At 37.6% G+C, this 22,951-nt stretch overlaps 1 protein-coding gene across 11 annotated transcripts in view; it reads right to left on the reverse strand.

Moving 5' to 3' along the window:
- BBX (BBX high mobility group box domain containing) overlaps positions 1–22,951 on the reverse strand; it is a 286,902-nt gene that overhangs the window by 56,269 nt on the left and 207,682 nt on the right. For all 11 annotated transcript variants that reach the window (XM_047875041.1, XM_047875040.1, XM_047875030.1 and 8 more), the window contains 3 exons: positions 22,276–22,343; positions 9,209–9,289; positions 5,828–5,902 (listed from right to left, as the gene is read on the reverse strand). In XM_047875041.1, coding sequence (XP_047730997.1) covers positions 5,828–5,902; positions 9,209–9,289; positions 22,276–22,343 — 224 coding nt within the window. The remainder of the gene's footprint in view (positions 1–5,827; positions 5,903–9,208; positions 9,290–22,275; positions 22,344–22,951) is intronic.

A 22,951-nucleotide genomic window follows, 5' to 3' on the forward strand; every position in this document is an offset into this window, starting at 1 on the left:
TCTATAATTACCAACCAGTATGGTTTTCCTGGAATGACTGTGGGGAGATATGCTTTCTTTTTATTTTATTCTTTAAATTTTTTTATTTTTTAAAATTTACATCCAAATTAGTTAGCATATAGTACAACAATGATTTCGGTAGATTCCTTAGTGTCCCTTACCCATTTAGCTCATCCCCCTTCCCACAACCCCTCCAGTAACCCTCAGTTTGTTCCCCATATTTATGAGTCTCTTCTGTTTTGTCCCCCTCCCTGTTTTTATATTCTGTTTGTTTCCCTTCCCTTATGTTCATCTGTTTTGTCTCTTAAAGTCCTCATATGAATGAAGTAATATAATTTTTGCTTTCTCTGGCTAATTTCACTTAGCATAATACCCTCCGGTTTCATCCACATAGTTGGAAATGGCAAGATTTCATTCTTTTTGACTGCCGAGTAATACTCCATTTTGTGTGTGTGTGTGTGTGTGTGTGTGTGTGTGCGCGCCACATCTTCTTTATCCATTCATCCATCAGTGGACATTTGGGCTCTTTCCATACTTTGGCTATTGTTGATAGTGCTGCTATAAACACAGGGGTACATATGTCCCTTCGAAACAGCACACTTGTATCCTGTGGATAAATGCCTAGTGGTGCAATTGCTGGGTCACAGGGTAGTTCTATTTTTAGTTTTTTGAGGAGCCTCCATACAGTTTTCCAGAGTGGCTGCACCAGCTTGCATTCCCAGGGAGATATGCTTTCTAAAAGCATCTTTGGGCTTCTTAATTTTTAGACATATGTTAACATCTGTGGCTGGTCCTTATCTTGATTTCTTGGCAACGTTTGATATGGCTAACCTTTTTTTGGGGAAACTCTTCTCTGGACTTCCATTACTGGAGGGTCTGTCTTATTTCCCTCTTATCCCCCAAGCCACTCCTTGTTGTTCTCCTCTGCTGGCTCTCCTTTCTCTGGTGACCCCTTAAATGCTTTTCTTCAGGGTTTTGTCTTAGGGCCTTCTCTCTTTTTATTTATACATTTCTTTCAGTAATCTGATCTCTTCTGATAGCTTTGTTAGAGCTTCTACAATGCTGATTTGTTATACCACTGTTTATACCACTGTTCATTTCCCCCATTGTTTTCCTATTTAAGAGACTTACGCATCCTTTCAAGTATGAACAACACAGTAATATGTTCTTCAAAGTCTGGTCGGCTAGTGGAGGAAGGGCAGGTTATGTTATACTTATGGGTAGGGGACCCTAGTGGGCCATACTGCATAGTACATTCCTGTCTTTGCTTTTTATTTTCCTCAAATTAGACGGTGCTTGCCAATCTGTTAACTCCATAGTCTCTCCTTTGGCAGCATGTACTGTTCTGATAAACAGAGTGCGTGTAATAGCACAAGACGCAGAGCAAATGTGCTAAGAAAAATGATCACCCTGGATGTTAAACTGTTAATTTTATAGCTGCCTGAGGTAGGGAAGCATACCACGGAAACAGGTAGTAAAGATTAAAAGTAAAATAGGTAATGGAGGAAGTGTTCTGGAGTTATGAGGGGTATCATAAAACACTGTAGTCTGGGAGGAAATGACTGATAATTATTGAATGAATAAAAAAAATTTTAAAAACCCAAATGAACAACATGGGATGATTGGTCTTTCTTACCTTAAAAGAAATATTAATGCTTCCAATAAAAACACGTGATACTTTCACACTGATTAGCTGCAGTGTGAGTATGCAGTTTTTGTCGAGTGTAATATTCTGTAACATATTGAACAGTCCATCATGAAAATGAATGCTTTAAATTTGCACCTATTGCATCTATCCAATTGTGGCATTGCTTTAAATTTGAGGAGATTATGGCTGTATTTATATTGGCAAAGTAAATACCTTCTAAGGGAAGTTTTAATGTCCAAATTTATTGGTCTAAATCATCTAGATTAGTTCTCTGTCTTCAAAGTAAATATATTTCAATGCAAAGATATATTGTAGGTGTAAGAGTCAGCCACACAACGGAAAAGAGAGTATGTGAACTGGTCATGGCTTCCAGACCTGTTAAATGATAGAAGACAATAGCTCCCTTCTGGCATTACATGTGGTCATTAGTCTTCAGTAAATGAGATCTAAAATGTGATGGATGTGTCACTCTACCTGTAAACAACAGAAGATGCAGATAGGAAACTCATTTTGACCAATGTAATGGATCAGAGCCAGGAAACAGAGTGATGGCTCTTCAGATGGGCCAAGGTGAACACAGATGAATTAGGGGTATCAGCAAGGAATGGAGACAGGCTGAAATGGAGGGGGGTGGCGGTGAACAGGCTTTACACTCTGTATTTCTTCCTAGATCTTGCAAAGCAGGTATATTTTTCTTTAAATGTAAGCTTTCATGGGGAATCTACAAACAAAATGTTCTTTATTCAGTTTCATGACTCCATGCAGGTTCACTTCAACGAGTTTTGAAACTATCAGACTTGATTAAGAAAGAAAAACATCCTTCTAAGCCTGCAAGGCAGAAACCCAGGACTTAGTGTGAAAGAAAAAACAACTTCAACTTAAAGAATGCCCAGGGCTTACGGTTTCTTAAACAATGTGTTCCTAGGATAATTATTTGACACAATAAATGACCCACTGCCAAGAGAAGATCTAACTAATCTCTTCTCAAAGTTATGAATGTTTGTAAATCAAATTAGCAGGAATGGTCTCTAAGCATTTTGCCTGCCTGACCTTAAAATAACATCACAAAGCTAAACAGTTTTAAGGAGTAAATTGTTTCCTAAATCACATAAACCCCCATTTTTCTCTAAGTGCACATAATAGGATGGAAATCCCTCTGAAAAGAGGTGGGGCTGTAAGTGGGCCATTGAGTAGATTTCCATTACATGTCCATCCCCTTTTCAATTCACCCTTTCCCTATGAGGTCCCAGACATACTAGGAAGTGCCTCAACAATGACGATTCAATAACTCACGGTAACAATTACAAACTACAGAGAAGTGACCTTGAACTGCGGTTTTCTAACAGGAAATTTGTTAGAAATGCAAATTGCCAGGCACCTTTCCCCATCCCCGCCCCCAGACTTAATAAATCAGAGCCCTGGGAGTGGAGCCCAGCAATCTGTTTGAATAAGCCTCTGAGGGAACTCTGATGCATTTTAAAGTTTGAGAACCTCTGCTGTAGACTAATTAAAACAAGAATTCAAGAGTCTTTATGTTTTCTCAAAGGTGATGAGTGTTATACAAAATAATTATAAAAGTTTTAGGGATATGATTACAGTTAGTAATTATAACCTATTCTATTTCTTCTGCAATACCTGTGCTCATAGCAGATTTTAGTAGATAATTTTATTAGTTTATGTAGTTAGATCTTGTTTAGCTTTGAATTAAACCAGCCTCAAATGAGGCCAATAATGTGGTCAGATCATAAGATGTCAGAGATTGAAACTTAGGGTTCTCTTGGGCCAGCTGAGGCAACTGACCAGAGAAGTTACATATCCTTAGGGAACCGTGTGCTTCTCTTGTATAATCATATATAACAGTTACAATTAATAAACAAGCATGCAATAATTTAATTTACTTAGGAATGAAAAGTGTTAATATTACCAATCTAAGCAAAATATAACTAGCAAAAATAATATACTGATTGACAGAGGGAATTGCATTTGATTCTAGGGCAAAATATTTTGATTTTGCCACCATGCATGCCTTCCTCTCTTATGAGGTCTTGCAGTAACTCTAATCATTTTCAAATTAACACTTTTTATGTCTCCTGATGCTACTGAGCAGAGGAGTGAAATCTGCAAACATATCCCTGCACAACTCCCAAGAGAGAAAAGTTTCTTTTCTTTCTTGGAAAACAAACAAACAAACCCTTCTTGGGGCACCTGGGTGGCTCAGTCGGTTAAGCCTCTGACTTCCGCTCAGGTCATGAACTCAGGGCTCCTGAGTTAGAGCCCTGCGTTGGGCTTTGTGCTGACAGCTCAGAGTCTGGAGCTTGCTTCTGATTCTGTGTCTCCCTCTCTTTCAGCTCCTCCTCTGCTCGTGCTCTATCTCTCTCAAAAACAAACATTAAAAAAATATTAAAAAAGAAAAAAACTTCTCATGCTTTAAGGAGTGAGCATACTGAGTAGCAAGGACTATTTTAAGAGAGGCTGGGATCTCATTCTCCAGAAGCACAGGACAGCCCCTGTTACATCAGCAAACTGGTTCCTCAAAGCTGCCCAGGGCTTCAGGGAACTCCTCATAAATATGATAATAGTTTCACTTAAATAACAATCACGTTCTGAGTGAAGATAACCGTTGGAAACACCAGCTGTGATATCCCATACTGACATTTTAAATGAAGCTGAATACTGTTGGTAGTTAATGCATTGTCAGGTGTGTCAAAGATGAGCCACTATATTCCTGCTAGAGAGTGTAAAATTTAATCAAACAGAATATATGGCAAATACATTCTGTTTTGAGGAAAATATTTCTAAAAAGTTGCATGGGACTGGCTCGGGCATCAAAATTAAAAACAAATTTAGTCACTACCACAATTTTTTTTTAACTCTTAAAAAAAGTATTCGTATCAAATAAATGGATGCCAACAACTGAAGGAAAGCAAGAAAGTAAACAAAACGATTTCCCCAGACTGGAAATAACAGTCTGCTTATCATAATGAAAAATTATAATAAAATCCTAATTTATTCAGATTCATCAAGCAAATTGTTCTTCATAAATGGTAGTAGCATCATATGATATTTTTGTTACCAGTCGATAGAATAGCCCTCAACAACTAAAGCAAATACTGTGTCAGAGAAGCCTAACAGATAAGCAGGCCAACTGGTGGTATAAAGTCACAGTGGTTGAGATAAGTGTCCCAAGAGGAAGCAGGATTTCTTTTTTTAATGTAAAAGCTGAAAGTAATTTTTCCTCATTTTCAAAGTAAGATGCTGAGTTTTCTCTTGCCAAAAGGATATCATTTTACATTTCATTTATGCAGCACTCTTTATTCAAATGAATCAAAGTGATTCAATACATCAATATTAAACAGAACAGTCCTGCTTGTCATTTTCTCTCAACCCTTTAAAAAACTGCTTAGTTTAGGATATGTATTTTTGGTTGGAATTAATAAAAGAGGAAAGAGGGGAAAGACCGAAAGCAGACACCATATTATTTTCACGATCAATCTGCATTTTATTATTTGTCATACAGGCTCATTAGGAATGAGCAGCATATGGTTGAGGCCAGGGCTTTTGTGGTAAAATCAAGCATATCCGATGTGCCTCTTCACACTAAGTAAGCACTCTCTAGTGTGTGCTCTCTCTCTGGCTGACAAACCAAAGAAATCTGAGATCCTGTAAGAGCTGACCTGATCTAAGCCTGGGATTAAACACTAATAAAAACGCTGGCTAAAGCTACATCACATAGAAAGCTAAGTGCTGATGATTTAACAGGTTGTATTCACCACTGCATCTACTGTGAGTTATTCATAAATTACAGCATCTAATGTCACTACTGGAAAAATTTAATAAATTGGAATCCTAAGGCCTTCATGTGGACAGCAGTTTTTTTCAAGCTTTTAAAGTAAAAACAAGGTAAAATTAAATAAATGAATTAGTGGAAAGGGTCTATTCTAAATGAACTCCTTAATGAATGTTTATAAAATGAATACAAAATATGGAGCTGATCTGTGATTATAGCAAAGGCAGCAAAAAGCATGAAGTATTCCCTTACGTGCATTATGTTCGTAATGGCGAAAGGCATGCCTAAAGTTTGCTATATGTTATTAAAACTCTATTCTAATATTTCCTGAGCTCAGTAAGTTTCTGAGCCCAATAATCATTAACAACAACAACGACAAAAAGAGGTCATACCTCTGCAAACTGAAACAAGGCTGAGGCTTGACACTGCTTTGAAGAAGCATCAGGGTGAGACGTACTTGAAGATATCTGAAAGGAAACAAGTAATCTTTAACGCACAAGGACATTTTCCCATATCAGACTAATAGATTCAGCCACGTATTTCCACTGTACACACTGATAAAGATTAAGACATGAATCATCACCCTTAATGCCTTTTAGAAGAACAGTATAAATGATAAAGGAAGACAAAGGCCATGTGTCTAAAAACAGATGATTGGAAGAACAAAAGACCACGACTGGCTCATTTGCCATGTCTCTTGTAGGGTATCAGGTATGTTGCAAACAGCAGTTGAGGAGCGTTGAGATGAACTGCTTTATTTCAATATATTTTTTAAAATATTATTAAAAGCTGGAAGCTGCAGGAAAGTCAGTCACTCTCTTTCCTACACCACTCCCCTCAAGCTGTTCTCTGCTTAGAGGCAGCTGGGAAACAGTGTTTGAGAAGCATATGGATGTGGCTCAGGGTATCTGGGACTGAATCTTAGCTTGCTGCTCGCTAGCTACATGACCTTGGGCAGTTCAGCTAATCCTTCTAAGACTTATTTTTCCCAACTGTAAACTGACAATGATGATGAAGAGAATAATCCCCATTTTACAGGATTACAGTGAAAAGAAAACAAGCTACAGAATACACTGCCTGGCATAGTACCAGCACCCAATAAATTATTCACTGAAGAGGAACAGCATTTGTTTTGTAACACCATGCATGTGCATGCGTGCGCACACGCGCGCGCACACACACACACACACACACACACACACCCCTCTCTTTCTCCCTCTTCCTCTCACTCTACAGGCATCGGACAGTGGATGGAGGACTCTGCCATACTATACTTGATTCAACTAGGAGACCTTTCTTTTCCACTTAGTATATGGTAGCCTTATTAAGTTTGTTCTGATGGCCCTTGGAAGTACTTCTCAAAGATCTTTTGAGAACAATGTCAGTTACTAATTTTGGTTCCAAAGTGAACAATACTTCCATCCAGCTACAAAATAGGGTGAAAGTGACTCACAAGAGCAAAAAGCTTAGGCATTATGAATTCAGCCCATTCCCGGTCCCATAAAAGTATTGTTCTCCAATTAACTGTGCTCATGAACTCCATCAAAGGGTACTTACTAAGCAATAAAATGCACCTTAATTATAATCCTTCAACCAGAGAAGTCAATTTTTTTCATCTTAATTAAATTAAGCTGGTTAGAAAAACCATGGAGGCAGTTGGTGATACAGTATCAAAGTAATGTTTAGGGATGAGAAAGAATTAGTAAAGTGACTGATGGAATTATTGACTTTATTCACTGCTGAGGCCATTAAGAAAATTTTAATGCCACTATAATCAGACATAGAAGCATCTTTATTTATTTTTTTCAACGTTTATTTATTTTTGGGACAGAGAGAGACAGAGCATGAACGGGGGAGGGGCTGAGAGAGAGGGAGACACAGAATCGGAAACAGGCTCCAGGCTCCGAGCCATCAGCCCAGAGCCTGACGCGGGGCTCGAACTCACGGACCGCGAGATCGTGACCTGGCTGAAGTCGGACGCTTAACCGACTGCGCCACCCAGGCGCCCCCATAGAAGCATCTTTAGAATAAACATCAGTAAAAAGAAAAAAAGATCCAGATCCTATTTAATAAAGTAGATATAAAACCATCATTGTGAGTGAATAAAATTTAACCAAGTGTTTTAAAGACATTTGAAGGAAAAATTGTATGCTTCTTGGTTAAATCATGAAATGTTATCATTTCAAACGAACAACATGTACAAATGTGACAGACTGCATGTATGAGTCCACAAGGACTTTCCTGAAGTCCTGGGAATTATGAATTGAGTAGGTCTAACTTCAGAGAGCACTTTTCATTCCTATCAACCCTCTATAAAAGTTAAAGAAAATAGTCAGTTTATGTAAGGGAAATTGCCTAGCCTATATTTCTTTGAAAATTAAATAAGACAATGAAGGAAATGGAGAAACCACTGACATCAACCCCTTAGATTTTTGAAAGGCATTTTACAAGTTTCTAAACAAGGGAATTTCTTTATAAATTATTATTGGGATAGAGACACTCAGTCAATGACATGAATAGGGAGTTCCTGAAGAAATATCAGATTAGGAAGAGGGACCCTTTCTATAAATCAACAGAGTCAGGGATCTCTTAGGTATGCTATAGAGCCCACAAAAATGTGCATATGTCAATACAAAATTTCATGTGAAATTTTAGGGTTTTCATTAGATCTTTAGATTCAGGGATCACTGGCCATGCATCTATGCTTTCAAAATTGGGACCAACATTATTCAACATGTCTATAACTACTGTTTAAAAGTTGAGTGCAGAGTGAATCCTCTGTAACCTTAAATTCTTGAGGAAATAATATATAAAACAATTGGAATTCACACAGCGTATCTCAAACATATAGAAAGGAAAGTGATAGGTAAGGAATATCATGTGAGCAAATATGTACAATAACATTCTGGTGTATTAGCAAGGCATTTATGTATATTATAAACAATGTCTCAAAAGGAATGGCCTCTGCCTTTGTGAATTGTAGTTTTGCCAAGGAAATGTTGAGATCCACCAGGAAAAGGCACTAGAGAAGAAAAGAATCTGAAACTAAAAATATGTTCTCTTTGGACAACACCTAACACAATGGCATATGTTAGGAAGGATGACAGTGCAAGAGAAGGTCTAGTAAAAGACAATTCAAATGATCAAGGGAAAACCACTTTAATGTTTAGAAAAAATTAATCAATGATGGCTCCGTAATGAGTTCTAGGGCAAATGAAGATATTTGGGGAAGTTGTCTTAACTTTATACATTTGATCGTAAGGACAATGTGCTTTTCTACATCATCTCTAAAGCAACATTGGAAACATATGGAATCAAACAAGTTTGACACAAGACATAAGACCTTGAAAAATGCCAACAGCATGCTAAAGTTTCAATTAAGAGCAAAGTGCACTTTCTTTTTTTTAAAAGAAAGTAATGCATAGCCAATAACCATGAGTTGATTCCATCTTCTGATTTAACAACTGATAAATTAACAGCTAGTAAATGACTAAGTTCTAACAATAGTTTAATTGTATTCTTAACTTTATTATCCATGAATAAAAATTAGTGATGCGGTTTAAATGTAATATTTACTACGACTTAATGAGAAGCTTCTATAAACATAAAGTTATTCCTTAATTGACAGACGGTGGAGTTCCAAAATTTGATTCTATTTTCCTATCTATGGTTAATTGAGCTAAGGAGAATTCTTCATTGCTTTAAGTTACTGCCATCAACCTAAATTTAAGCTCACAATATAATCTCATTAAGTATAAATTGTAACATATTACCTCAGCAAACTGAAATAATGGTGATTTCTGACGCAATTCAGGGGATTCTGAAACATCCTGCCTACAACCGCCAGAGGATATCTGAAACAAAGAAAAGATGGTGTGAGGCATCACAGGAATAGTTTCTGGAAGACAAGAGATGACAAGTGCCACCTATATCATTCCTATTTGAGGAAAGAAGTTTTCATTCCCCTAATTTGAGGCGAACAATGACAAAAAAGTAGTTCTAGTCTGCAAAGTTTTATACAAGGTGCCATCCAACAGCTAAATGCAGTAAAACAGGAGATGGATAAGACAATGCATTTTAGAAAAGTTCATATTCATCAAAGAGAATTTCTCCAATGATGTCCATTTCATCTTTTGGCTTTCTGCCACCAACTCCAAAAAAACTCTACTTCTTTCATGTTGTTTGTTTCCCCAATATTTTATATCACCTAACTGCATGAAAATGCAAATGAGATTTGATGATATAAACCTTCTGGGAAAGCAAAACTAAAGTCAAATTGTTTTCTAGGTGTTCGTGTGTCTATACACAAATGTTAATCACAGAAAAGTTACTACTTACCTAAGAGTAATTTCTTTTAAAACATGTTTTCTTTTGCACTACTCACTACATACACATTTAATGTTCTGCAATCTTCACTTGCCATCTTTATTATTAGTAAGTTATAGAAATACCACTGGATTAAAAATTTTTTTTTTTTTTGCTATTTATTCAGTACTCTTGTCCAGACACACACTTCTTCTTTTATCGCATTGCTAAAAAGGACCTATTTCTGTATTTGGGTGATATAATTGCTTAGGAAGCCAAGTGTAATTCAAAAGTCAGGAAAGTCACAGAATGTTGAGAGAAGGATATTGTTATTCTTCTGATCTGACCCTTTTTACAGATTAAGAAACTTAGGACCAGAAAAATAAAAGACACCTCCCCTCCGCAACATTCAGTAGTCCCTTTATTCTCTATCTTTAGCACTTACCACAAGACATAAATATTTGTTTATTGTCCATCTTCTCCTGGCGCCCTAGTTTAATAAAGAATCCTCAACACTGCCTGCTCACAATGTCAACAAGTATTTTTTGAATAAATTAAATAAAAGTTGACACGTCTTCTAAATTCTAAATCAGTGTACCCTCTCCCCCTTTTCTAAATGACAATGTTAGGAAGCCTTAGGGGAAAAGTTTCTTTCACTATAGAGGCAAAACAAGTTAAAAATAGTTTTTAATAACATGTTGCGGACAATAAAATAATCCAAGTTCATTGTTGCAAATCTGAAAAAAAAAATACATAAGAAAAATCATCTGTAATGCTATCTACAAAAGATAAGCACTATTAATACTCATATATATTCTTCTAATTGTATAAGATAATTTTTCAACTAAAATGAGGTACTATGGGGCGCCTGGGTGGCGCAGTCGGTTAAGCGTCCGACTTCAGCCAGGTCACGATCTCGCGGTCTGTGAGTTCGAGCCCCGCGTCGGGCTCTGGGCTGATGGCTCAGAGCTTGGAGCCTGTTTCCGATTCTGTGTCTCCCTCTCTCTCTGCCCCTCCCCCGTTCATGCTCTGTCTCTCTCTGTCCCAAAAATAAATAAAAACGTTGAAAAAAAAATTTTTTAATGAGGTACTGTAATACAGTTAAAGAATGCTCTTTTTTAAACAATACATTATTTTTCCTGTGTTATCAAACCTTTTCCAATGTATTTTAATAGTGGCATGTGATTATGTTAGGTGGTTGAATCCTGTGGAAACACCTGACAGTCACCCAGATTACGTTTCTAAAAATGGAGTCTCTCAATGAAGCTCTTCATTAGACACTGAAGATGTGTTTCTCGAATAGTGTCACAGGTCACCGGGCAGGAACCAGCATTTGAAATTTTAGTTGTCACCTTTGGATTTGAAAGAGTAATGGTCACCTTCTTCTAATGATATTAAACTCCAGAGAAGAGTGCAGAACCTTTTGTTAATTTTCCACCTGTGGTCTGGATGCCAAAGCCTGGCTCTCTCACTGCCACTTGACTATTTGACAAATTGTATGCCAAATGGCCCAGTCCTACTCCCCAAGAATTTGAAGTCAAGGAGACAAAAAATGCATCAAAAAGAAAGCCAATCCCGAAATTACTGGCCACAAAGAATTTCTTCATTGAAAAGAATACTTGGACAAAAAATAGTTTTATTTAGGAATGATGAAAAAAAATCAATACTCTCTTGGTTTATAAAGAAATCCTTTAAGTCTAGCTCCTAGATATCTTGGTAAACAAAATTCTATTTAAAATCAACCCTAGGACTAAATTAAGATTATAAAGACTCTTAAAATTTAATAATATAGGTTACACAGGTGACAGAATTTTCGAAAGATATTTGGAATCTAATAGATTTAGGGTAGCTACACTGCATGCAGGTACCATTCGTGAGGAGGTTAGATACCCTGTGGCTTAGAGATCATATGAACTGTAAAAAGAAAAGTCAACTTTCTCTTCAAGTTCTGTTTATAAATTATCTGGCCATAATTACATAAGTCACAAAGTTTTAAAGTTAAGTGAGAACCTCTGCAAATCATTATTATGGACAGTCTTAAACAAATTTGAATAGAGAATTCAAATGTAAATAATTATCAAGGCACTGTAATCCTGAATGTTGTATCAATTGTGCTATGCTATCAAAGAAGTCTACAGATGCAAGTTTGTGCCCACCATGTACCTGATGCATACTAAATGTACAACAAATACTCTGACTTAATTCTGTGTGTGTATGGATACAAAGAACTCAGTGACCTGGCCAGGAATCACACAACAAAGACTGACCAATGGTTAAAATAGTAGTAACAGAATCTCTAAGGCTATGCAACTTACTCTAGTGGACAATATCTCAAAATCTAGTTACTCTTAACTTTACTCACGAGTTTAAGGTATTAGTTACTCTTGACTTTAAAGCACTGTGGATTTAGTATATATTTTCAGGCTAGTGTAAGGGCACAAAAGTAGAAGCCAGGAGAATTGAGTTACTACTAAGCTATGTGGTTAGTTGCCTCTCTAGTCCACAGCAGAATTAGAAGACACAATTCAGAAGGGGACAGGAGTAGGAGAAATAGAAATAGAATTGCAAAAGAAGGAGAGTTGCAAAAGAAACAATACCAGTAGCAAAGAGACACAAGGAGAAGACAGAAAAACTGTAAAGAATAGACACAAATGTTTTGTAAAGCACTGTAGTCTATCTAAAAGAAATTAGAGCAAAGAGTTTCTAAGTGTCTCCTAAAGGCTTCAGTTCACTGCAGCAATTAATATTTATTAACTATGGTTCTAAGTTGTCAAGATAAGGATAATTATAAAACATAGCCTTTATTAAAAGGGAGAAATGTGTGTGATACATGCTAGGCATATTGCCATCAAAAATCTCAAAATATAAATATGGTACAATGACACGGAAAATGTATGTGGGTAGAATTTATTCTTGTGTGCTTGATAAATACGGCATCCAATGCAAGAGTGTATATTTGTGCATATACTGATTAATATACACATCTGGCAAAGAAATCTGGGAAATATCCACATAACAGAAAGAGAGTACTTTGCGCAAAAGGCTCCTATTTAAGTATCAGAGGGTCCTGGGCCTAATTGCCTTGCTATTTGTGTTTACAGTACTCTACTTATGACATGGGACATGCTTTTTATGGACAAACATCAATTCCTCTATCTCCATTCCTATGCTAGAATCAGCTTACCTTCTAAAAATAACAGAATAAAAGAGAGTTAAAAATATCTTTTCACCAATTAAAAGGAAATAAAAGATACCAAATAAGCAGAGGTTAAATAAAGGGAGAAAAAAATGCCCAAAAAGTTGTTCCTAGAGTCTCTGAAATAATCCACAAAGCCACTAGGTGTAGCTATCTGCCCAAGAAAGAAACAGCTAATGGGATTTTTAAAAGCAAAATTTTGTTAACTTCTCTTAAATTCAATCTTCTCTATGATTTAGCTATAATTCTTAATAACTAAGGGGAATTATTAGCAAATGAAGAACTACAACAAAGTAGTATCTTCTTCCATAAGTATACTTCATATTGTGAAACCAGTAGATACAGAAATGTGATCCAGCCTCCCGATATAAAACAAAATCACACCAGTTCGATGCATTGTAAGTGCTTTGGAAAGCTAGATATTAGCAAGAGCCTGTTCCCACTTCACAAGGCACAAGACCACAGCTACACACAGTGGGATTCTGATGCACACATATGGTCAACAAAAGGGGTAAGTGCACCGGTTCTATTTGAACCATACATTTCCCTTGCTAATCCCTTGCTAATCCAAACATTTGTTGATAGTCACTCCTTCAACAAATACACAATAAAAACCTACGATGTGCCAGCCACAAAGACTGCTGACTGCTTTTAAGAAGCTTACATTCCACTAGTACACATTACATGATAGGGAATAAAATGGTAACTAAGGGAATGTGGCTTGTGATCCAAGTACAGGAGGCAGCTACACAGTTAAGAGGTATGTGCACACTGGTGAACTGCCACAGAGAAGCAGCCTTCACTCCTTCTGGGACAGGGAGAAGTCAAGATAGTAATGTCTGAGATATCCCAAGAAGAAGCACCAGAATTGCGGAAATGATGTGACAACAGCAGAAGGAAAAGTATGGAGGCAGTTGCCCTGTGTGTTTGCGAAACAATGACTTTCTCAGTATGGATGAAGAGAAGCCTGGGAGTGTAGTGGGAGATGAATCGAACTGAGAGAAATTTGAATTCCATGTTACAAAGTTTGAAAATTAGGCTGAAGGCATTGGGGAACCAGCCAAAGTTTTCACTCAGTGGAGCAGCATGATGAGAGATACATAGTTAGAGAATTCTGTCAGTGGAGTGCAGGATGACCTTGGCTGGGAAGTGACTGGAGGCAGGAGACCAATTAGAAGGTTAAAAAAATAAACTAGCTGAGATGTGGGGTTCCAATTAAATCAGAGATGGTATTTGCCAGGCCCCAGTAATTGCCTGGAAAGATGTCAGGGCTGAGGGAAAGGGGTCGGGCAAAGCCTTTCACTGAAAGAGGGAATTTGAAGAAGAAAGGTTTGGGGGTGGGGTGTAGGGGGTTGTCTTCTACGGGAGAGGGTTTGGGAGTAGAGGATTCCATTTCAGAGTTTAAGTATAAAGATCCCTTGTGATGCCAAGGGCCAGTGATCTGATTCTCGCCCTCATTCAGCATGACCCAGTCTTTCCTACAATTGGAGGCTTTCTTTGGCCAAGTATTCTATAACAGAGTACCTGAGTGATCATTTAATTTGCATTTAATATGAGATGTTAAATGAAGCTCTGAAATGGACTTGAGCTTAAACACAGGTGAATTAAATGTAAGCATATTACATCCAAGTTAGTCCCTTCAAAACGTTTTTGAGGATTAAAATAAAGCCACTCTTAATTAAACCTAAATTAGGTTAAAGAGAACCTGAGTAGTGAAGCACTGCACCTGGCAAGCTGATCCCAGGAATGAGCCACAGCTGAGAACACTGGGTTACCCTGGGGAGCATAACCAGATAACAACGCATAGACCTGCACGCTCCCAAAATTGAGAGTACGCACCATGTGGCTGAAAGGAAGATTAAGTCTGTGGTTTCACTCAGGGCACCAGGGCTACCGGAGTATTCATCCAGCACCATTGAGTGAAGTTCTCCTATCATTATAAGCCATGTGGCAGAGCACTACTATGGAGTCCGGAACAGACTCTGGGCCACTTCTACAAATCACTGCCATAGCAACTGAGACAGCAGCATCTCTCCTGCCTCAGTTTCTTCACATGATAACGTAGTTAACAGTACTACTCTCCCTTCTTCCATGGACAATGTGAAACCAGAATGCAGCAGTGTATAAAAACATGCTCTCAACAACACAGTGCCCACAACCGCCCTTCCCTTTTATCCTTGTGTTCTGCATCCTCCTCTTTCTATCCCAGCTCACTTGCGGCCCACCTTCCCCACCACCCCTTCCTACCACCTCTGGGAGACTACAGAGCCCATGCAGTTTCATCACTGTCTTGAGCAGTGTGGCCTGGGAACTCAGCAAGGGTAGATGCTTCTTTGGGCCTCAAGCCCACACTGCTGACATATGGAAGAGGCTGGGCAAAATGGGCAGTGAACAGTGACTTAGGAAGGAAGGAAGGAAGGAAGGAAGGAAGGAAGGAAGGAAGGAAGGAAAGACAGAAAGAAAGAAGGAAAGAAAGAAATAAAGAGAGAAAGAAAGAAAGAAAGAAAGAAAGAAAGAAAGAAAGAAAGAGAAAGAAGGAAGGAAGGAAAGAGAGACCGGACAACGGTTCCAGCCAAAATGGGCAGTGAACAGTGACTTAACCAAGAAAGAAAGAAAGAAAGAAAGAAAGAAGAGAAAGCAAGCTCAAAAAGCCCATTTGCTATTTAATGCAAAATTTAAATATAGTGTATTTCCTCATCAGATAGGTTTAGAAGCTATGAAACTGTGAGAAGGGAATAAAAGCTTTGATGGGAAGGGGTAAGAGTTGGGGGGGGGGGTTGTGGAATTCAATGCATCTAAGTATAGTGGAATAGTCTAATTAGCAGCCTAAGGAAGGCACATATCAAACGAGCTCAAATGTACCAACAGGTATGAAAATAATTTCGCCTACTTCACTGATGTCAGAAATTATAATAAAGACAGGTGAGAACTTTCAATTTTATCGAAATCTATAGGTTTTAAAAACTTAAAACTCACAGTGTTTAAAACATGGACATAATCTTTCATTCACTTAACAAATACACTTGATCCTTGAATAACACGAGGGTTAGGGGGGCCAACAGGAGTCAAAAATCCATGTGTAACTTCTGACTCCACAAAACCTTAATTACTAATAGCCTACTGTTGACCAGAAACCTTACACATAATGTAAACCCTAGCACTGTGACTTCCTGGCTCTACGATCTTGGAGAGGCTATTTAACCTCTCTAGCCTAGTTTCCTCATTTATGAAATGGGGATAAGAATAATACACCAACCTCAAAGGGCTTGTTGGGAGTGAAATGAGATAATCAGCCTAAGTGCTTAGCATAGTGCCTGGGCCAGAAAGCATTCCTGAAATACCCCTGTAAAGGTCCAGCACAGGACACCACAGCAGAAGTGGCCTGAGCGGAGGTCAGGTGGGTGGGGGGCTGAAGGCCCCATATCCTGCATGAAGCCAGTCCTCCTGGGTTCAGATCTCAGTTCTGCACTTCAAGTTGCACAACTCTGAGCAGGTTATTTAGCCCTTCTGCTTCCACTTCCTCATTTAATGGTTTAATATTTACTTGTGAAGCAAGACTTAACTCACAGGATTGTTGTGAAGATCAAGAGTTACTCTTTTTTTTTTTTAATTTTTTTTTTCAACGTTTATTTATTTTTGGGACAGAGAGAGACAGAGCATGAACGGGGGAGGGGCAGAGAGAGAGGGAGACACAGAATAGGAAACAGGCTCCAGGCTCTGAGCCATCAGCCCAGAGCCCGACGCGGGGCTCAAACTCACAGACCGCGAGATCGTGACCTGGCTGAAGTCGGACGCTTAACCGACTGCGCCACCCAGGCGCCCCAAGAGTTACTCTTAAGTAATGCATTTAAGAACAGTACCGGGAATGAAGGAAGTGCTCAGTAAGTGATAGTTTTGTAACTACTCTGCAAGCGAGGAGTCCTGCAGTTTAAATCCTATCTTTGCTCCTATCTCAGTTGTTTGAAGTCTTCTGATGAATCAAGACTTAAACATAGAATACAATGAGAAAAAAAATTTTTTTAAGAATTTTATTATAGTTTATAATAAAGAATATAACTAAATATAATCAAGAGCTATAATGCTTTAACACTGACAGAGCATTTATCAGGAACGAGAGGAATCAAATCTGGCTCAACAAATCAGGAACGGCTCCTTGGAGGAAGTGAGAGATTGATATTACAAACATGAAGCAAAATCTATTGAATATTTTCAAAGTTCAATCATATATAAATTTGGATAAACTGTTTTACTTTTGAACAGGCAGATGGTGATCAAAAAAATCACTCAGATTTCCTCTGAAGCCAGAAATACCATGTGAAGAATAAGCCCCTGTATCTTTTTATATCATTAGTTACACGAGGGCAGAGACTTGTGTCTGGGTTTGTTTCCTGACGTGACTGGCACAAAGTAAGCATAGGCAAATAACTGTCATAGGACTGAATGTGTGCAAAGATGGCACACAGTTCCTACACTGTTCAATTCTTACGTGTGACCTGTACAGTCACTTCATAATGGAGGTGTACCATCATTTGCTAGCATCTCCTCCACTAACTTCCAGGCTAACTCAGCTACTCTGCTGAAGTCATACTTCCTACGCAGTGATTTCTTCCCAGGTATTAAAAAGCTGTCTCCTTCTTGAGCACCTAGTGATAGAGAGTAAATCACAACTGCACTTTCCTACAAGTTTTCAATGGACAAAGAACTGCACATGCGCATGCGCTGTTGGTAACGCACACAACATCCTGTAGAAGCGATGCACGACATAACTTAAACTTTCAAGTTAAGTATGAAAGGCCTAGAATAACATAGGGTGATAATATTAGGTGCCTGCAGTAATGCTTTTCAGGAGTTTTCAGAGTTAAAACTACCTTACAGGTTTTATTTCATTAATCTTCATAGATGTCTTGAGGGTTATAGGTAAGTGGGTATTATTATTAGTTCCATTTTACAGGATGGAAGGCAAAGAAAAAAGTGGCTTGATCAGAACTTTACACTTCTAACAAAAGAACTAGGCTTTCTAAAATCACAGAGCTAGGGGCGCCTGGGTGGCTCAGTCGGTTGAGGCTCCGACTCTTGATTTCAGGTCATGATTTCACGGTTCTTAGGACTGAGCCCCGCCATAGATCTCTGTGCTGGCAGCCTGGAGCCTGCTTGGGATTCTCTCTCCCTCTCTCTCTCTGCCCCTTCCCAGTTCACGCACCCGCTCTCTCTCAAAATAAATATATTTTTTTAAATAAAATAAAATCACAGACCTAAAATCTGATACATTTCCCACACATTGAAAGTCTGCCTGGGGTTAAGTGTCTGACTTCGGCTCAGGTCATGATCTTACCAATTGTAGGTTGGAGCCCCAGTCCGGCTCTGTGCTGACAGCTCAGAGCCTGGAGCCTGCTTCAGATTCTGTCTCCTTCTCTCTCTGCCCCTCCCCCATTCACGCTCTGTCTCTCAAAAATGAATGTTAAAAAAAAAAAAAGTCTGCCTTCAGTTACAACTAAAAAGATAATGATGCCTTCAAACCTTTTTATCAGCTATGATTATCGTGCCTCACTTTTAAAATTTTCCATTACTCCCCAAACTATCCCTTCTGTTCTAGTTAAGATGACTTTCTGACTTTTTGGCGCTGACTTAGGTCCAATACTGAGTGTTGTCTTTTCCAATACTAATCCAAGCTGTTCTATATATAATGTGTTGACCAACAGTCCCTTTCACACTCTCTGAAATGCAGCACTCTCTGCCTTTATTTTGTAATTTAATTCAGCTTTGCATTTTTATTAAAGTAACAAATATAAAAAAGTATAGAAGATTTTTAGTCCTGGAGATCACTTCTATAAACTCTAGATCAAATAATCATAATAAACTTTATTTATTGCATTTTCATCTTTAGATAATAACTCCCTGATATAAAATGTAAGGGTTTAACTCTCTTTATGTAACTGCCTTTTCTTTAGCTCTTCCCCGAGTCTAGCTCTTCCCCGAGTCTGATGTGAATGTTACTTTTTTTTAAATGTTAATTTTATTTTGAGAGAGGGAGAGGAAGACACAGTATCCGAAGAAGGCTCCAGAGCCTGATGTGAGGTTCGAACACAAGAACCCGAGATCATGACCTGAGTGGAAGTCAGATGCTTAACTGACTGAGACACCCAGGTGCTCCTAATGTGAATGTTACTTTGATGTTGAACAGATGGGCTCCTCTGCAGCCCTTTGTAGGCCTATTTTCAGCTGATCATTATATTGTGTTTTATTGATAAAACAACTCGGGTTTGGTTTCTGATTTAAATATGTTTGCTTAAATCTCATATTCACTGGTACCATCCTTTTCCGTTTCCTTCCCTCTTACAGGATTATTTCCTAATGAGACTTCTATGCTTACATTTCAGTGGATCTCAACACAGACAAGCTTAGCCTGGCATTCTGAGCCACGGGTCACTCCTTAGTGTCTTTCCTGTTAATATATCTATTTTCTTTCCTCATCCATAAATGAATGACAAACACTTAAAAAAGTTACTTAATGCATTTCAATGTGCTCTGGATATAAAGGAAGTAGAGAGCTAATCATTTATGTGAAAAATAACTGTAAATACAAATTTCATCCCTTTTACTTGTCAGAAAAGTTACCACAATTGAAACTGCAGAAGAAAGCCTGCCTCAATCACAGCAGCATGTAAAAATGTATACCTCAGAATGCAATAAACTTATTCCGGCAAATTCAGAGTTAATCAGGAGATTCAGGAAAAAGAGAAAATTCAAACATTTTCTTTGTCATTATTTCCCCACTGATATCTCAAGAACCTATAATTTCTCTCTAAAACTCTAAGACTACTTCAGATAGATGTAGAAAATATTACAGGCCAAAGAAGCTTTTAATCTGGAATTTTATTACTTCAGATATTGGAAGATATTCAGATATATCATTTACATCTGAAAAATTATTATTTACAAGAAGCCTCGATACCTTCTAAAATTATTTTTTTAAAAACGACTATTAGTATATTAAAATTTCCACATTTAAAAATATAGACTTTTGAGGATTTTTTCTATGTAGTTAGGTTTCAGGATAATGAACAAAGGAAACTCTCCTCCCTCTAAGAATAATATTTCAGAATAAGAATTCTGTCATGGCATTTTAAAAAGCCATTATGATTAGACTTTTCCTGTGGCAGAATTTTTGTAAAATGTCACTTTATTTGACTGGTCTCACCTCATAGTGTAAACAGACATCACAGTAATTGTTCCAAATGTCAGCAGTATGAAATTTCTGGAACTCTCTCCTTATCTCATTATCCTGATAATTTTCTTAGGAAAATGTAAGTACATATTTACTATATTTGTCTTACGGTCATCATCTGTCTATGTGCATAGAGTTGTATATACATAGAGCCCCTAAAGTTGTACAACCACATTTCTATATCTGGAATAAGACTAGTCTTTGCACAGAAAATAGGTGCTAAATGGAGTACACTGATATACAGGATAGGAACTCTCAGAATGAATCATATTTAGACATAGGTTAATTTTGTACAATACTCACTGCTTAATTGTTTCAGTATCTCAAGACTAGTTTCAATAATGACCTAAATATATCTCTGAGATGAGAAGTAGGAAACATGAAGAAGGAGCTGTATTCTTAGAAGTGGTTCTTAAAGACCTAACTGCTGGCAACTTCCTCCCAAGGAGCACAGATTCCCTTCTCCTACATGGTTCACTTCTTCAAGTAATTTACCTTTTTAAATTTCTTTAGCTTGAGAATTCTCAAAATAGCTCCCATTCCTCAGAAATAAAAGGTTGACCAATGCACTGTTTAAATTACTTGTGTCAAAAGCCTGCTCTTCTTAAAAGGGAGGAGAACTTCTCACTGAGAAGAGACCAAGAGGTAAACTTTAATCAAAAGTGTGGGGGGGGGGGAAGGGAGGAAGCAGTCTTTACTATTTTTATCTATCTGTAAGTTCTATGGATGGATGTTTATTTATTTAAACGTGTTCCTGAGAGTTAGAAAGAATGGTAACAGAAGTTGGGAAGAAAACATCATTATAGTATAGTCTGTTAGAAAAGGTGATGCCAACTTTAACAATACAGCACATTTTTGGGAATCATGAGTCATACTGTCTTGAAAGGTCAAGTGTGCATTAGTATTCCAAAATTCAGCTTGGGATTCATGCTTGGGATACTCTACACCTAAGTGAGAGTCAGTCTGGTTCCTATTAGGTAGCAGCCATGTGTCAGAAAGGGAAATGACTTCCTGAGAATTCTAGTGTGTCAGGAAGTAAAAACATGCTGAATAACAGTATGTAAAGGCACAAAGTGACATGTCTATTTTTTTCAGCTAGAGATTAGTACCACGTAAGTAACTACCAGAATACCAATTTACATATTCTTTTGCTACACTGAATTGAATGGAATCAAAATAATTATGTTAAACTGAATATACGGTCACCAACTATGGATCACATATGTAAACAACACATAATAATGGCCTTTGTGATATAAGTATCCACTGTATGGCATACTGGTAACTTTTTAAAAAAGTAGAAAATACATGTATCTGCAGTAGAATGAGATGACTGCTATGTTGCTGTAAATAGCGATTCTGGTCGGGCTTGAAAAATCTCCATCTCAAGTAGCTGATGTTGGTAAAACAATATGACCTGCAGGTTAATTTGTCTGGCCTCTGTTAAATGGCCCTGGAAAAGCAAGAAATTTCACAAATGCAAACTATGCATGCTTAACTGCTACTACCTGCCCATCAAAACCATACCTAAAAATGTTTTGTAAAAGCAGTCCAGAAACTGCAAGAAAATAAGAGATCATAAAACCAAGGTCATGAGGGCCTGGGTCCTTTTTGTTTTCCATTTTAAAGAATAAAGCAATCTTGGAGTGCCATGTTTCATACACAGGAGTCTGGATTTATTCAGGTACCAGAGAGATTGACAATTAAACTCTCATTTTTTCACTAGCAAGTCTACATGAGAACATCACAAAAAACAGGGTATGTTATGAGTAGATGGAATGAGTCCTAGGACCTGCCCTGCAGACCATGACACAATCATGGCAGATGCTGACATTCGGTATATTCCATTTCTTTCTCTCAGGTTCACAGAACCTCAAAAATCTGCACCTGACTTCTTGTTTGTGTCCTCTTGGACTTATTTATACCACTACTGTTATACTCAAGGCACAATACAAAGCACAAATAGATCTTGACAAAAAGAAAAGAAAAAGAGAAGTAAAGTTTGCTTATGAGCTATAAACAGTGAAACTACAAAACATTGTGAACAGAATACAGATGTCTGTGTTTTCAAGCCCCAACGTGAGCAGAGCGGTCAGGGATGAGGACCACCTTACCTCTGATGTTCCAAGAGCATGTTCTCCAGCTAAAAGTAGCATGCTCAGGCCTCCCATCTGAGTAGGATCTAAAAAAGTCAACAAGAAATAAATCATCAATCCACAAGCATGAGGTACATACAATCCACAGAGTCGAAAGGGAATACTAACAAAGACTCAGAATCCAACAGAACCATATATAACTTTTTATAGAAAACTTTCAAAACTCTTTATATAGCAATAACCTAGCATATGTGCTTAAGTATGTACTCATACTTTTGTGAGCCTTTTAAATTCAACTATTGTCCCACCATTCCAACATAACCTGTTCTTCAGTTCCACAGTTGTTTACAATATGAATTATCTTCTCATGTGATGCTTTGTGCCTTACTGAATGGGGAATTTAGATGGATTAAAAAAAACAAACCAAAAGAGTACTTATACTTAATGTCTAAGAAGTTTGATATTGTCATTCTCAAACTGTTATTTCTACCATGTAAAATTAGGGCTGATACAAAAACCAGACTATATGAGAAACTACAGAACAGAGACAAATTTTATAAATGGGACTTCCAAAATCTACTAGTGGGCTTCGTTGAAATAATCTTTCTCTAAAACTTTCAAAAACAAATTTACACTAGATAATGATGTATTTTTGATATTTAAATGTTAAGAGTATAGTCAGGCCCTTCTTTGA

The sequence above is a fragment of the Prionailurus viverrinus genome, chromosome C2 (genome assembly GCF_022837055.1).
Source record: "Prionailurus viverrinus isolate Anna chromosome C2, UM_Priviv_1.0, whole genome shotgun sequence".
Taxonomy (NCBI): Eukaryota; Metazoa; Chordata; class Mammalia; order Carnivora; family Felidae; genus Prionailurus; species Prionailurus viverrinus.